At 35.6% G+C, this 17,539-nt stretch overlaps 1 protein-coding gene across 1 annotated transcript in view; it reads left to right on the top strand.

The window, feature by feature from the left end:
* Positions 1-17,539, top strand: part of LOC107039463 (nuclear receptor subfamily 4 group A member 2) — a 58,145-nt gene continuing 40,606 nt past the window's right edge. Inside the window, exon 1 of the mRNA XM_015259078.1 lies at positions 1-265. Coding sequence (XP_015114564.1) covers positions 1-265 — 265 coding nt within the window. The remainder of the gene's footprint in view (positions 266-17,539) is intronic.

Below are 17,539 nucleotides of genomic sequence, written 5' to 3'. Positions count from 1 at the left end.
ATGCGTACTGTCAGTGATACTGCCGGGACTAAAACGACTGTTCAACCCGCGACTGGGGGCAGTGGGTTGAGGGGTAGCGTTGGGGATAGTCATGTTGATGAGTGTGCTGTTGCCGCTCATGTCGGGCCGAGGAGCATTCATCATGGTATTGTTTATCCGGTCAACAGCCGGGTCAATTTTGCTGATAGCAACAATAACCATGATCATCATAGGAATCTTGAGAGTCAGGAGCAGGGGCATAATGCTGATGATGCTTGGACAAAGTGTAAGTTTTGGAATTTCATAAGGATGAGGGCGAGGAAAAAGTAATAATGAAATTTAATATGAAAGCAAAGTGATGGAACTTTATGGATTAATAAATTTGGGGGAAAATGTTTGGGACCTTCGCTGGAGCTGAGCAAATTATTTACGAAAAGGATCCTCGGTGATTCTGTAATTGATAGAACTATGGATGAAATTAATTTTTTGTTGATTAGGTCAGTATCTTAGAGTTGGGAGATGCTGGGAGAAATTATGGGAATCTTTTTGTGGAGCTGAGGAAACTCTTCGCAAAAAAGTCTGATAGCCCAGCATGAATCGTGTTTTGATCGAGATGATGCAGCAGTTAACAACAATATTTATGAGATGCACGTTTTTGTTAATTAGCTAATTGTTTTAGAAGCCTCTGAGGGAAACCCCGCCACTCGTCGGTTTTCTTTTTTTTTACCATTGACTGGCTAACCGTAAAAATTAAATAAAAATTTGACTTTGTCAATTGAAGTGTCTAAAAAATTATAAGAGTTTTTAGAACAGCATATTTCCCAAAGTTTATAAAGAAAACAAGTTGTTTCGGACAGATGAATTATTTTTTCCCATGTTAAATGAAATTGCTCATGACGCGACGTTGTCGGAAACTGGCTAAATGCGCTCGGGCAGTATAGAGTGAATTCGGCAACGCTAAAGTCGAAATAACACGGCGGGAAATCCCCGCGGAGGTGACCAGATTAGGGTTAAGGGGAGAGTACTATGAGTTTTAAAAGTCGCGGGCTATTGGAGTGAGATTTTTCATTCATTAAAAATCAATTATACATGTCTAAAAACGAATAATTAGTGCGAGAAAATTAATTGTTTATCGTTCGTTTATCCCACAAACGCTGAAAATTTTTAAAATAGTCCAGGGCCTTCAAATTTGAAGCTACAAAATTGTTTTTTCCAGAAATTTTGAAAAAATGTGCATAATAATAATTGCGAATTATTTTTTTGAAATTCGACGACTTCTATACAGCTAATTTGGTTTTGATATCAAAATTTGCGCCATTCATGTTAAATAGGCAGAAAAATGGACCTTAAAACAATTCTTATAATTTTTTAATGAAAAAAAAATCGAAATTAGTTCTGTAGGCGTTGTGTTTCAAAAAACTAATTCGTAATTGTGATTGCACATATTTTTTCAAAAATATTGAAAAAAAACCTCTGTAGCTCAAAAATTGGAGGCCCTGGACTATTTTTAGCATTTTAAACGTCTGCTGGGCAAACGAACAATAAACACTCAATTTTTTTGCACTAGTTGTTTGTTTTTAACATAGATAATCGATCTTGAATGCATGAGATATCTCATTTCAATAGTCCGCCACTTTTAGAACTCATGGTCTCCCCTTAAAAGAAAAATGTACGAAATATCATTCATGTACCTGAGGAAATTATCTTGAAAAAGATCTGATGACATATTACCACAAAATCATTTGTCAATATAATTGACGAAATGTGATCAATCACAGAGAAAAATTGCTGATTACCTTGAGACAATTCTCAAGGTTGAAAAAAAATTCGAGAAATGGGAGAAGGTGGTTTTAATGAAGTGAATTAAAAAAAAATGTCCTGTACACTACTCGCGCCCTCGACGTGCCAGGGGCCAGGATGTCGGCGACGGTGAGAGGTTTTTACCGTTATAAAATCGTATATAACATAGACAACTGTTGGATACATGCATTCGCACATGCCTACATAAATTATTACTATGTATATTCTAAGGAGCCGGAGAGTGACGGTGGTCATGGCGTTTGTGCATGTGGTGGAGTGTTTTTTTATTTCTATCTTCATCCATTAGAAAACACGTTTAAGACTTTTTTATTTTCTTTTTGCGGAGGTGGGTGGCTCAGATGGTGATCGAGGGACGATTGAGCATGCAGAGTCATTGAATTAGATTATCACTAACTCATGCATTTGGAATTACTGGATGAGGGGGGGGGGTGGAGAGGAAAGGAAAAATGTGTAGTTACTTACCTCGGGTTTTTTATTTATTTTTATTTATGCGGATATCTTTCTCTTTGTGGCGGCATCGATTTATACGGGAGTCACGTGGACGACAGGGCTTTTCAGTAGCGTAATGTCTGAAGTTAGATAAAGATTATAATTGGAAGGCTGAGGTAATAGGAGGGGAGTGGTGGATATGGGAGATAAGTGAGAAATTGACTGATCTGCAGATTATTTTGTCAATATGTCTGGAGGCTGTGGATGTACGGGAAAATGTTGGAAGATATTTTGTGAGGAATTTTAAGGATATCTAAGTATCTTTTACAGTTTGGTACAAACTTTACATTCAAACATGTGCAGTCATTAAATAAGTCAATGAAATTGCGTGAGAAAAATTTAAAACAAATTACGAATATTCAGTGCCATGAAAATTACATTTTCCACAGAATTATTGGTTTTTGAAACCTTCGTTTTTTATAAGAAAAAAAATTGCAATTGTTTAAACTTTTGGAAATAATTTTTTTAGACATGAAATTGATATCCTTAAGGATATCCAAGTATCTTTTACATTTTATACTGACTATACTATAAATTCAACCATTTTCAAATACCAAATTTGTCAATTAAATTGCGTAATAAAAATTTGGAACAAATCATGAATATTCAATGTCATTCAAATTACATTTTGCACAGAATTTTTATTATTTATAACATTCGTTATTTATAAATAAATGTTTGGAATTGTTTAAATTTTCGGAAGCTTAATTTTTTTAGACACGAAATCGATTTCTGGTAAAATTCTATATATGAATAAATTTGTTACGCTTCCGAACGAATGATTTTAATGGTGAAAAATTAATTGTTTATAAATTATTTATCAAAAGAGCTCGTCATTTTAAAAAATTACAATTTTTAAATTAGTTCATTTATTCTTTTTAAAATGGTTTCTAACGGTTCAAAATGGAGATCCAAATTCAGACCTGCAAACTTTAAATAATAAAATCATTGTAAAATGCCCGGAAATTCAGGGTCCGATGTTCGACTACAAAAGTAAAAGAGTATTTCACTAGAGAAAAACCAGCTAAAGCACTTAGATATCCTTAAGAACCTCAAAAAATGTATTCCAGTATTCTTTTCTAGGATTACTATGATAATGGGATAATCCATAAAAATTTCATGTTTTTGGCATTGTCTTTTGAATTATTAAATTATCTCGGCGATACATTTTTGCGGTGATTTTGATAATCTACAGAAAAAGTCCTCCAATATTTTGTGAACAGTCAATTGGCATCCGAGATATGTCCAAAATTAGATGTTTGATGGTTGAGGTTCATCTGCTTTTACTACTTCACTACTGAATTAATGAATTTAGGAAGATGGAATGAGTGCCAAAGTGTGACAAATATACGGGAGCGTCCCCGATTGACTCGTGGTGATGCTGTACCTTATTTTACAGGTGTAATCGGTTAGGACGGACCGGGTAAATATAGGCTGGCAGGCTGCCTGATTGGATCCTTCTTCATTTTACTTTTCTTTTCGAAGGGGAATAGATACATGCGGATATAGATGGTTGGGTACCATAATACCTCGGGTGGTCACGCACCTGTGACTTTATCATTTTTTCTTCTTCATTGAAAGTTGATTGAGAGAAATTAAATCCATCGAAATTGATTTATTGTTTCATTAATCAGTGAAATTGATTAATCATTTAATAAATTTCGCATTATTCGATTAATCGTTTTCGGGTTTCCATTTATTATTACCTTTTTATAATCACGAGTTTAAAATTACGCGGATATCTACCCACCTGGGATAGGTATGTTTCTCGATTAGTCATCGACGCAAGACATTTTTGGCCCCGACAGAGAGTCTTAAGTATCCGGTATTACAATGTTTCTGACGTTGGCTGGCTGCATCAATGAGTTACTATAATCCACTCCAACTCGAGTTATGAAGTCGTGAGAGAAAGATTGAACATAATTCCCGAACAATTTCACTGATTTTTTTGCAAATAAATTTTAAACTGAGGAGTTTCGAAAAAAAACATCAGACAATTCTTTTCGTAAAAAACTTTATGATCTTCGAACAATTCATTTGATTTTAATAATTGCATAATAATGACTAAACCCATTTAATAATTTTAATTAATAATAGTTCAATAATTTTTATTAATTTTATTTAATGATGTTTGAATTGAAAAAAAAATCTTTAAAAATTCGAAATCTTTCATTCAGTCAGTCATCAGTATTTTTAGGGAAAAAATGTCGAAAGAAAAAAAAATATTTCTCGATAAACCCAGTGAAATCGTTGGACTCATCTTTTTTCGCCAAATTTGAGTGCCACGTGTCTCTTTTTTTTCCACATTTCTCATCCTCCCAGACTGATGATTCCACTGTGCTGTAACTCTCGCATGCCGGTGCATCATCCTCTCGCCTCATTCCCCTTTTTTTCATCAACTAAAAATAAAAGTGGAAGGAATAAACCACTGGCTTCCGCGGGTGACGCTCTTCCTAGAGTCCAAACTGCATTGTTTGCGATGTGAAGCGCGACTAAATTTACGCTGCAGTCCCCGACTGCTTGGCTGAGGCACAAAGACCTGTGTCACGTGCCGATATGTTTTTTAGAGTTGAAAAAAATAGCTATTTCTTAGTGATTGACTTGAGTGGTGAAGTGATGAAGAGATGACAAATTCACAGCGACTCCGGATATGTATCTCATATATTTCCGAGACTGACAGGTCTTTCGCAATTTATTAGAGGAGCTTTTTTTGTAGAAAATTTCAGGAGATAAAAAAATATCTTGCGAACTTTTTCACCTAATTTAAAGTTTATTTCCAAGATATTCACATCTTCGACCAAATAGGTGAAATGACATGAACCATTTAATGATTATGGAATTATGTGTATGAGTGCTTTAAAAGGAAAACTTTCACAATTTGTTTCTAAAAACCTATTGGTTTCAGACATATTGTCAAAATGAACTGCACCGAATTTCTTCATCAATAATTCAACGATAATTTCGATAATTATCATGAAACTCATTGATGTCTGAAACAAGTCTTCTGTACGTGTTTCCTAAAATCATTTACTTCAGAGATATTCACATAGTTATCCAAACTGAAAATTTGGCATTGACTATTTTCCATTATGAAATGATTTTTTTTCAATTAGCAATTCAATTCTCAAGAAATCGAAACTTCTGATATTTTGGCATCAAAAACAATAGATCCATTCGAATTATCATGGCATGGATCCCCCTCCATCCATGGACGAGGACGTATTATGAAGTAGTAGATTATTATGAAGTAGTACGAGTAAACTCCACTCGAGTCGTGGAAAATAAATTCAGAAATGCCAAAAAAAATTATCTTTCATTGATAATTTTCTCCATGAATTCTAACGATGATAAATGTAAGGAATTGATCCTTCAAATTCTTTCTTCAATTATTTTTTAAACAATAGTTTTTCGCTTGACTACGGTGTTTCAACGTAACATGTCATTTCGGACACTCAGAAACACCAATTATTCAATACAAAAGTTCGACACTGACGATAATTTTCATTTTGGTCACAGAATTTTTATTAATTTTTTTTCTGATTTTTCAAGATTTTTTCTAGATTTGATAGGACTTTGTGTTATTTTTGCACTCATAGATTAATTATTATCAATAATACTAGACAGCCGATTGAGCACAAATTCAACCAGAATGTTTCTATTCATATTAATTTTCGTACAGAATTCGTTTCAGATTTTAATCTTCAAAATTCAGGTTATATTTATACTACTTTCACGGGAGAATACTGTGAGTTTTAAAAGTCACGGGCGTCCAATTTTTGAGCTACAAAGATTTATTTTTTCAAAATTTTAGAAAAAATGTGCACAATGATAATTACGAGCTAGTTTTTTGAAATTCGAGGCGATTCTAGCCAAATATGGCCAGAAAGTTCGCGAAAGAATGGAGAATACATTTTAAACTTTTTGAGGCTCATTTTCCTGTCTATTTTGCTTGAATGGTACAATTTTTTACATAAAAAAATGAAATTAGCTGTGTAGCTGTCGAATTTCAAAAAACTAACACGTAATTGTTATTGTACACTTTTTTCCAAAATTTTTGAATTTTGAATTTTTACAGGACTATTTTTAGACTTCACGCAACTATGAGGCAAACGAAACCTAAACAATTATTTTTTTTGCATTAATTATTCGAGAAAACGATAAATAAACAATCTATTTTTTTGCACTAATTATTCGTTTTTTGACATACATAATCGATCTTCAATGCATGATAAATCTCACTCCAATAGCCCGCAAATTTAAAAACTCAGGAGTCTTCCCTTCAATCGACTAGTTCTACATAGATGAATTTCATTTCTAATTAGCCATTTAACAATAATTACAATAAATATAGCAATCGAAATTAAATTTGTGCAAGTATTCAAGTATCCCCAACGTACACACTTCACCGGCATACGTATTAGAGCTCCACCGATGCCTAAAATAAGTCTGATAACACTAGTCAATACTCGTTAGCTCATCGAATCCATAATACAGTAGTTTACCTGCATTCGCGGATGTGCAAGACAGGCCATCTCGATTCCGTGTCTATTCAGAAGTGGAACGACCTCGTGATAACGTGAAAATGAAGAGAAACAAACCGCAAACCTCAGGAAAGGGGAAATAACTAGCGAAACACATGTGGAGGCTTATGAAATGCCCAAATGCTCCAATCGTCTTGATGGATTTCGTGCAGAAACAATCAAACCACTACTATTCACATGTTCAATCGGCGTCCATCGCTGGCTTCCCAGGTTCAATCCAAACGTCTCTGGGTGTCATGAAACATTCAGGTGATTCCTGTCGATGTATCAAGTGGAATTGGGAATGAGTGAGGTGGAGAACAATGAAATGAGGATTTTCCAGAGCGATATAACGTAACAAATACCATGTCTCTGTTAATTATGAAATTATCTTTATAATACGGAAATTTTTAACAACGACAAAGTTACATGAAATTTCTGTATATTTATTCATTGACGAATCAGTTAATTTTTTAAATATTTAAGTAATTCTCGAGTTTCAGGTTCATACTGCGCTGAAAAACCTTGAAGTTGTTCCAAATTCAGGTAACAACTTTTATGAATTATCAATCTATGAAAAATTGAATTGTATGTGATGTTCAATTTTAACGATGAGTTTGGAAATTCAAGTCTTCATTTAAAAGTCAATGATTGTTTAACATGAAAAACCCGTTTTCTTAATTTTCAAGATGAATGAGAAATTTAGTGAACCCTTTCATTCGCACTAGCTAACAAACCGAGTTATTTCAGAAGAAAAATTCAGATGACTTTCTCACTGAATCTTTTGTTATCGATATTATTTAGAGTGAAAAACTGTAAACTCATGTCTTTGTGATGAGATCATTACTCCGCAAAAATGAAATTCTTACATCCTTCATTGTCATGTGCCACAGGAAATATGAATTCCATTTTCCCCAAGAAACTATTTCAGAGTGAAAGAAACTATATAAAGCTTTTTCACTCCGATATTGGATACATGGCCACTTGACAAAATTGAATAAATTCCCTCGTCACTAAATGAGAAAATGAGGAATTCGGACACATCTGATGTTCCAAATTTGTGATGGGAAATTCCGGCCCTTGGGCGACGATTTAAATAATTCCGGACGTACAAATAACTCAAAAAGAAAACGAGGAAATTAAAATGAGTTCCCGAAGGATTGATGATGCCTCTGCTTATCTCTACAAATACAAACAGCCTCGACCATCCTAATATCTAATGAGCGGTGTACATGTTCGGAAGACATTAAGGTCATACGAACTAATAAGATATCTTTGAAGAGCTATATGCGATGCCCCGAGTCTAGCGCCAGCGGCGAGAAACATTCAACCATCGAGGTGACTGCAGCTATACTTTTTGATACGTCTTCTGGGTCATGAAACTCACACACGTGGGTCTTTTATTTTCACCTTCGTCATGGGAGAGAATCCCGGAGAAACCGCCGAACGAGGGGGAAGAGAGAAAGGAAGAAAGTTGATTGATTTTTGGATGGAGTAGGCGGCATTCGCTGAGACGACGGATTGAATGAAATTGTTTGAGTGCAATCCAATAAGTAGCCAGTCAATGAGGCGAATTGAAGAAAAATTATAAATTACTTTACGAGGATCGATGGAAGGAAGTGGTTTGAAAAAAGATTGCCAAAAACACTATTTTGCAACGAAGTCTCGACATTTTCAAAGCAAAAAGTGTTTTCGTTTACTCGTAAAAGAAAAGTAAACGAAGTCTTTTCGTTTTCTTGTAGACAAAAAAGACAGTTCGGCCACTCGCTGAACGTAACATCACCGTCAAAAAATATTGTTCGACACATGTGAGACGAGAATTCTCAGCTCGTGTGATTGGCAGCCCTCGGCTTCGCCTCGGGCCGTCAACTTCACTCGTGGAGATTCCGTTTCAGGTGTATCGAAATATACTATTCTTCAAAAATCGTTTTCTCGAATGAATATTTGGAAATTGAGGTTGACATTGCGTCTAAGAAATACTCTTGGTCTATTCTATAAACTCTGAAGAGGATTTCCTCCAGAAAAAATTGCCCGAAATATTTGCATATCCTCAATTGGTAGAGGTGATTTTGCAGAGAATTGTGATGGCTTGGGAAGTTGGGGTAATCATGATCATCGATAGACTTTTTCAGTGATGCCGAGAGACGAGAAGAGAAATTGCATCTTCTCGTCTCGTCTCGTTGTCAGGAAACCATTCTCCTGTCTCGTCTCGTATCGAAATACGAGAGCAATTTCTTCTCTCGTCTCGTCTCATTTTCCCTTATCTCGTCTCTATAATCCAATTTGCACGAAAAAAATACACAGAGGGGCAGAGAGGGGGAGGCTCTCTCGACTCTCGTCTCGCCTCTCGTTTCTCTCGTTCTCAACCGGCTTTTCTTGTCTCGTCTCGTTATGTCTCTCGTCTCGTTTCTCTCGCGTCACGCGGCATCACTAGACTTGTTATTACCATTTATAAGTAATATATTTGTTTCTCGCTAGTCTCGATGTTCGATAGAGTTGTTATGATAGACCTGAAGATGGATAGAGTTGTTAACCAGAGACTTGTTTTGGATAGAGTTGTTATTGTACCCGTATCTATAATGTTATCAATTTTGAGATAGTTTACGGTAATTCAATTAATCTGTTGTTCATCTCATCAATATAATTCCGGGCTTAAAAAATTCAAAATTAAATTTTATTTTTTGATTTTGATTTTTGGTTGCTTGGTTTTGTTTTTTTTTAGTGACAGCCTCTTTTTGTTCATATCAGAAATTTTGTATTTGGATATTAATATTATTTGTTCAAAGTGAAAAAATCGATCATCATTGTCACTATATGGCATTCAGATTCTCCTACCGGAGTGGAAATTCAAATTAGGATAGAATAGGAGACTGACCAGTGAAAACTGATTTTGATCAATTTTGGATCAGAAATGTAACGCTTGTTTGGGTTCATGCCTGGTCAAAATTCTAGGATTCGATCTTCCTGAACAGTCCCGGATCCGATACGGATCTAGTCGAGATTTGACTGATCAGAATAGGAACATAATTCACTCCGCCACAATGAATACAGATACTCCATTCAGAATCTCATCAGATCCTAATCCGAAAGTCTAATCAATAAATTCTGACCAGTATTGAATCTAAAACTAATGTAGATCCAAGCTAACTGAGTGAAATTTCCACTCGGGTATCTTTACCGTAAAAAATGTGAGGTAATTTCATATTTCTAGCTATTAATTCTAATCAACTTTGTTCGAAGAAACCTTTAATAAAGGTAATATTAAGAAAGTAGAATTATTCTATTTTCCTCTCACCTAAATGATTTGGACAATTATAATTCGTCTATTCGTGTTTCATAGAAGGGTAATCAATTCTCTTTTGTTTGTAAGGCGGGTTTTATTTTCATTCTCATTTTCGATTCGAGATATTGCCCATGCGTTTTTTTAGAAAGGATAAATTCAATTCTCCACAAAAAAGTCATCTGACACGAATTTACAAAAATCTCTGTAATAATTAGGCCCAGGAGAAAGTAAATGGAATTTTTCCAAATACATTCTATTCTCCACAAAAAATATAGTTCCGCATTTTTATCTAAATCCACCAATTTCGAAAAAAAATTGAAAAGTCCCCTCCCACACACTCCCCTTTTCTTGACTGAACAAATTCTTATCGCATAATTCGCGTCATTATTTCCCCTCTAAATTTGCGTAACAAGAGAGGGTGGCATAAATATGGAAAACGTGCAGCAGTTCAAAAACGTGCGTGGGAGAACAGCTGAGAGCTTCCGGGAGGGGGTATGGTGGAGGCGGAGTGGGTGGTTGGCAATAAGGGAAGCGGTGGCTATCCCTCCGAGGCAAAGCAGACACCGCGGTGGCAACGTCCAACGCTGACGTCACAGGTCCACCCCCCGCCCGCTATCGAGCCGTTACACTAGGACGTCATAACCTCCGTCAAGGACGTATGCGCTACGCTATTTCGGGGCCGCGCGCGACCCGACTACCTCCGTCTCACTCGTACAATACGTGTTATACTGTTCCCCTCTTCAACAGCAGAATCTCAGTACAGCTCGTAAAATTCAATATCAGTGTCTCACTTCATTTCATTCGGTTATGTATTTCAAGCACGTGACCCCGTTTTTCGAAATGGAGGTAAAACTTTTCTTGAAACAATTTTCGCGGATTCTAAAATCAGCTTGGTGAATTGTTTTAAAGAGCTAAATTGGAATTTTGGAGCTTCCGGGGGGTGAGGTTTATGTGATTGCAACGGAATTTTATTGATGAGAACGTTTGAGGGTATGATTGAGAAGTTGATACGCAGAGGAAAAAATATCCTAGTGTCTGAGAAATAGCTCTGAATTTCAAAAACCTGTTGAACTGGAATCTAGCGAGCAAAAAATTCTGGAAATGGGTGAAATTTTTATTTATTTTAAGAACTTTTTTTCTGAACATTGGAGGAAAAATTACAATTCCCAACTATTTTTACTTGAATCACAGGCAATTCTGCTCCAAGCAAGGTGAATCGTGGTTTTCAAATTGACAACTTTTTTGTTCTCAAATTAAAAATATTCTCGTTATTGAATTGATAATTTTTCCTGATCTAACATTCAATTATTCGTTGTGATAAATACTTTTTTCGTTAAAATATATCACCTGACGCTCAATTAATGTTGATTTAATGTTCAATTATTCCATAATTTCATTGCTTTGGAATGTTCTTAGTTTAAGAATTCAAAACTTCTCAATTTAAGGAATAAATAGTTCATGATTTAAGAATTTTTCATACTAGAAATAAGGAGATTTTTGGTACTCAACTTCAGGGATTTTCATTCGGAAATTACGAAACCAATTTCTTAGGAGAACTACGAGCTTCTTAAGGGGAGACTACTATGAGTTTTAAAAGTCGTGGGTTATTGGAGTGAGACTTTTCATACCTTGAAGATCGATTATATATATCTGAAAACGAATAATTAGTGCAAAAAAATTTTTGTTATTGTTCGCTTGCCCGAAAACGCTTAAAATGTTAAAAACAGTCCAGGGCCTCCAATTTTTGAGCTACAAAAAATTTTTTTTTTCAACATTTCTGGACAAATGTGTGGAACAACAATTGCGAGCCAGTTTTTTGGAATTCGACTCCTACACAGCTGATTTCGGTTTTTTTCATATAAAAAAATTCACTATTTGTGTAAAAAAATATAAAAAAAGTAAATTTAGCCATGTAAGAGGCGAATTTAAAAAAAATAGTTCGTAATTGTTATTCCACATATTTTTCCGAAAATTTTGAAAAAAAAAATCCTTCGTAGCTCAAAAATTGGAGGCCGTGGACTGTTTTTGGCATTTTAAGCGTTTTCGGGCAAACGAATAATGAAAAAAATTTTTTTTTGACTAATTATTCGTTTTCAGATCTATATAATCGATCTTCAACGTATGAAAAGTCTCACTCCAATAACCCACGACTTTGAAAACTCATAGTAGTCTCCCCTTAAAAGCCGTATTTTGATTCCGGAAACTGGGAAGTTTTTTTCTCTGTTTGAAGGTAAAATTGATATTTCAACGAAAATTAGAGAAAAATGGTTATTGATTATATCAAGAGACCCATTTAGCAAGGAGAGTGTCTGTAACGCACGAGGGATAGAACTCCGAATTATTCGACCACAGAAATTACAGAACGCTCGAAGCTCCTCTATCGAAATGATACAGAAGTAGTAAAAACATGAGTTGGTGAGACTTTGCTGGATTCTGCTATATTTATGTTCAAAATTGAAATTTTTAGATGTTATTACTCACAGAAATAGTATTTTTCCGGGCTGTTGCGATGGAGCTTAAAGAAATTCAAGTACCTTGGCTATTTTTTCTCTAGTGAAATGGTTTTCTACTATTGACATTTTATAATGACTTTATCATTTTAACTTTGCAGGTCGCAATTTCAATCTCAATATTGAACCGTTAGACAACAATTTAAAAATCTGAAAAAAATTGGACAGTTTACTTGCCGAGGAAGATTGATGAACTAATTTAAAAATGCAATTTTCTAAAATTACTAGCATTTTCTATCAATAATTTATATACAATCAATTCCCCACCATAAACATCATTTGTTCGGAATTGTAAGAAATTTATTCATATTCATAATTTTACCAGTAAACGATTTGATTCCTAAAAGTTTAAACAATTTCGATTATTTATTTATAACCAACAAATGTTTAAAAATAATAATTCTGCGTAAAATGCAATTTGAATGACGCTGAATATTCATAATTTTTTAAATATTTTTCTCGCACAATTTAATTGACAAATTTGATAATTGAAAATGGTTGAATCTATAGTGTGGTCTGTACCAAACTGTAAAAGATACTTGGGAATCATTAATTTTTGCACCTGTGACGCTGGTTAATCACACAAGGAAAAAGCCCCATTGCAACAGCCTGGGACCAAATTTTTTTGTAGTGATTTTTAAGTTTCCGAGGTTGGGAAGTATGCAATACCAATCCCTAGACGAGGAATCGTGAGTAACAATACATAAAAGCCTTTAGCCATGAAAGAAAAATCCCAAAACATACTCTTTGTAATAAAATTCACTCTGTCCACAAAAATAGTATATTCCGATACGAGGCGGAATTTTCACGAACGTGAAGATTTGACATGAGCTGAAAATCCCAGTCTCACATATGTTAAATAATATTTTTCATCACGCTGTGACGAAAAGTGAACTTTTTGGCACGCTCCGCGTTCTTAAAAGTCCAATTTCCGCCACATTGTAATGAAAAATATTGTTCGTAACTCGTGAAAAAATGTTTTCCACTGTAGTGCAAAAAACACTTTTTTGCACTCATTACGAAATATACTATTTTGACAGCGATGTTTACGAGTAAACGAAAAGGCACTTATCGGCACGAGATAAACCTAACAGCGGTGTCAAAATAGTTATTTTCATCACAAGGTCCACAAAGTATTGTCTGACGAATGTGGCTTTGTATTAAGGAATAAATATAATCCTATAATCACATTCGTCAGAAAATACTTTTGGACCGTGTGATGAATGCAATTATTCGTCAGAAGGCCCGTAAACCGCGATTACCGAGCGAAGCGAGTATATATAGTATATTTCGTAACGAGTGCAAAAAAGTGTTTTTTTCACGACATTTCAAAACATTTTTTCACGAGTTACGAACAATATTTTTCATCACAATGTGGCGGATCGTCACAGCGTGATGAAATCGTATATTTCGTTACGAGTGCGGAAAAGTATTTTTTGGCTCGTGGGAGGTTGTTTATAGCGGTGAGAGGTTGTTTATAGCGGTGTTTATAGGTTGTTTAAAGAGGTGTTTTATAGCACGAGCCGAAGGCGAGTGATATAATCCCACGAACCAAAAAACACTTTTCCCACGAGTATCGAACAATATTTTTCATCACAATGTGTGGAAAAGGGACGTTTTAGGCACGCGAAGCGTGCCTAAAAAGTTACTTTTTCGCACAGCGTGATGAAAAATGTATTTCCATATTGTCTCTAAACCCATTATTTCCACAGATCTTCGCAAAATAATCTCCATGAAACATTGAGCGTATCTCTCATTCTTCCACATCACCCGAGAAATCATTTCTCCCTATCTCAAAACGATGTAAATTAGGGATTGGATGGGATTTTTATCGGTAATAGATACGCAGTTGACTGAACAAAGGAATGAAATTCTTAGAGGCGTAATATCGTACGTAACTCGCCCACGATGATCGCCGGGATAAAACGATGCAACTGGAGAGGCTAGAAAATGTAAAAAAATGAAGATATTAAATGTGATCCTCGTCGCAGCCAACTACTCAACTACACTCTCGGCGGATCCGCACGGTTGAGCATGATCGAGTTCCCTCGGTCCCACCTTCCCTCTCTATCAGTCCCTCTCTCTCACTCTTTCTTCAACTTCCCTTTGTGCAGAAATGAGGCGAGTGTGTTATGGACTCTCTCCCGATGCCTTGTACACAGCTAGGAATTTCCTCTCCTTCGGTGTGTTTTGTTGTGCACCGTTGTCGTGGGCGTGAGTTCATTGAAGGGGTGGAGAACGATTCATCCGGATGGAAAGCGAATTATTGGTATGTTGAAGGCTTTTATATGCAAGAGGCACTGTTTGAAAGGATGATCGTGCAAGAAAATTTAACCATTGTCTATCAAAATGTGTTACATAATTTGTATCACAAAGAGAAATGAAACCTTTTTTCTACATTGTTCCATGGGAGAAAATGAGATTTGTATCAAAACGATTGAGTGAATCAATTTTAGAATGATTACTGAGGGAGGAAAAATGGGATGAGGGAGTAATCACGGCTCAACTGCGTATTTTCTTCGACGAGAGAAACATATTCGACGATAAAAAAATCATTATGCGATGGGGGGGATTACAACAAAGTACAAATTGATGAGAAAATGGCATTATTCTGCAGATATTTCGAGGGAAGATTACGATTCCTTTGATGCCACTATTTGACATATGTTTTCCGTATCATTTTTTCTCACGAATACGGGAAAAACTGAAGAAAAATTCCATCTCAATTAGTTTTTGGGATATCAGCATTTCAATCCTTATTTGTCAAGATACTAACATTTCCATAAAGCTTCTTATACTTGAGATACCGATTCATGTTTTCACATTTCCACATTTGAATTCAATGATTATATCTACAACCTCAAAACAACACAACTCCATTTTAATGACAATTTTTTTGTTGAAGATTTTTTTGACTAAATTTTTTTTCCGAACAAAATTGCAACAACAATCGCAAAAATTTAGTCAACAAAATCCTCTATAAAAAATTTCCAGTGAAAAACGCATTCAACCAAGGTAGTGTCACCTGTATGACCCTCGTGACCCTTGTGACCTTACTTCAAGTTGAAAGAGCACCCGATGGATAATCGGAAGGTCTCGGGTTCAAATCCCAGTCTAGACTATCCAATTATTTCAGTAAATTTTTTTGTCAACTATTATTTCAGTAGCGAAGTGGTCAAACGGTTTAAGTCGATTTTGGCTATTGGCCACTTTTCAACGAATATCTCGAAATCTAAGGGAGATAACAAAATTTTTCTCATAACCTTTTTAGTAGCACTCAATTCGCTCTACAAAAAAGGTTATTATGAAAATTTCGCTATCTCCCTTAAATTCGGAAATATTTCTGGGAAACTCAACTAAAGACTAAATTGACTTAAACCATTTGACCACTTCGCTACTGATTTTCCTCCTATCTAATCCAAAATTCTATCCAACAATATTCTGTAACGTCACAAGATGTGGAACGCCATATAAACTCTCGCCTTCTGTGAAAAATCTCCATAATTCAGCAGCAATAATGCAGGTGGAATTTTTTCATTATTTTTTCCGTAATCCTGCAAAAAAACTATATGGGATAGTATACACTCAGAAAAAAAATTTCTAATATCTGAAACATTTTCTTGAGAGAAGTAAATTATTTTCAATGGCTTAAATCTCAGAATGTGTGCACTTCACAAAACTCGAATAAATTTTCATTCATCACTATCGTTTCGCGTTACGTCATGAATATTTTACATATTGCAATATTGGAAGTGCATACAGAAAAAATCATGAAAACAATAAAGACTAGAAGATTGACGACTCTTCTACGCGATTTAAGTAAGTTCATTTGCGACAAAATCATACTTGAGTACAAGAATATTTTAAAGCATGAGGCCTTTCTCGGGTCATGTGTGTTGAGATGCCTGAGAGAATTAAGCAATTGAAGAAAATTTACTTGTCTCAAGAAAATATGTTTCAGATATTAGAAATTTTTTTTCTCAGTGTAGAGAGACCTAGGGAGAACGATGTTTATGCCTCTAGGGACGGAAAACCGCGATTCTAAATCGCAGTTTTCAGTCCTCGAGGCATAAAATATCGTGTGCCACACAGTAGTAAAAGTATTTTCTGACGAATGTGATTATAACCCTCGCCTTCGGTTCGGGTTACAACGTCACATTCGTCAGAAAATACTTTTACTCCCTAGGGGCACAATATACTATTTTCGCCCCGGCGTAGGTGCGAAGTAAGATTTGGAAATATGACTTTGCGTCCGCCGGGGCGATAAAACATATTCTCCGTACTGACCCTTCCCCAAACACGTAAAAGCGAAAATCACTACGGAAAAATATCGTTCACGACTAGTGTCACGGTTTTTTTTTGTCGCGTGGTTGGCCGTTCCTCTCTGTCGGCTCGGACGTCGACGCTACGCGAGTACGCGCCCTAAAATATACAATTTAAATCGGAGCGCCAACGGAATCGTAATCATGCCATCTTCGAAATAAACGACAAAAGTCTCAACATTTTTCCCCTGAATTTCGATTAATCTCCGATGAAAAAAAATCCCCTACAATAAAATTTCACCTTAACATTTCCACAATTACTGACATTACCCGACCAATCCACCGTAACCCCTCCAATAATATAAATCCACCATAAACAGAAGAGGATAATCGATCCTCTCCATTATCCACCTGATGTGGCACATTTGTTCAAGGGTATGCTCGTCTAAATAAAATACCAAGGCGGAAGTAAGGGCACAGACGCTGATAACGATAAAGAATAAAAAAGCAATCGATAGGGGGGAAAAAAACCCCGGAAGCAATATCTACATAAATCGTCGCATACATTTTTCACTATTCTGTTCTGTTCTGTTATTATTCTCCGCGAACAAAACGGGGGGAACGCCAGCGAAGAGTTCATATGTACTCATGGCCGAGAATACAGAGGGGGTTGGA

This window comes from Diachasma alloeum, unplaced genomic scaffold (assembly GCF_001412515.2).
Source record: "Diachasma alloeum isolate Michigan unplaced genomic scaffold, Dall2.0 Dall_scaffold_00300, whole genome shotgun sequence".
Taxonomy (NCBI): Eukaryota; Metazoa; Arthropoda; class Insecta; order Hymenoptera; family Braconidae; genus Diachasma; species Diachasma alloeum.
Note: the sequence above shows the minus strand (reverse complement) of the source record. Positions and strands in the feature narration are given on the sequence as shown.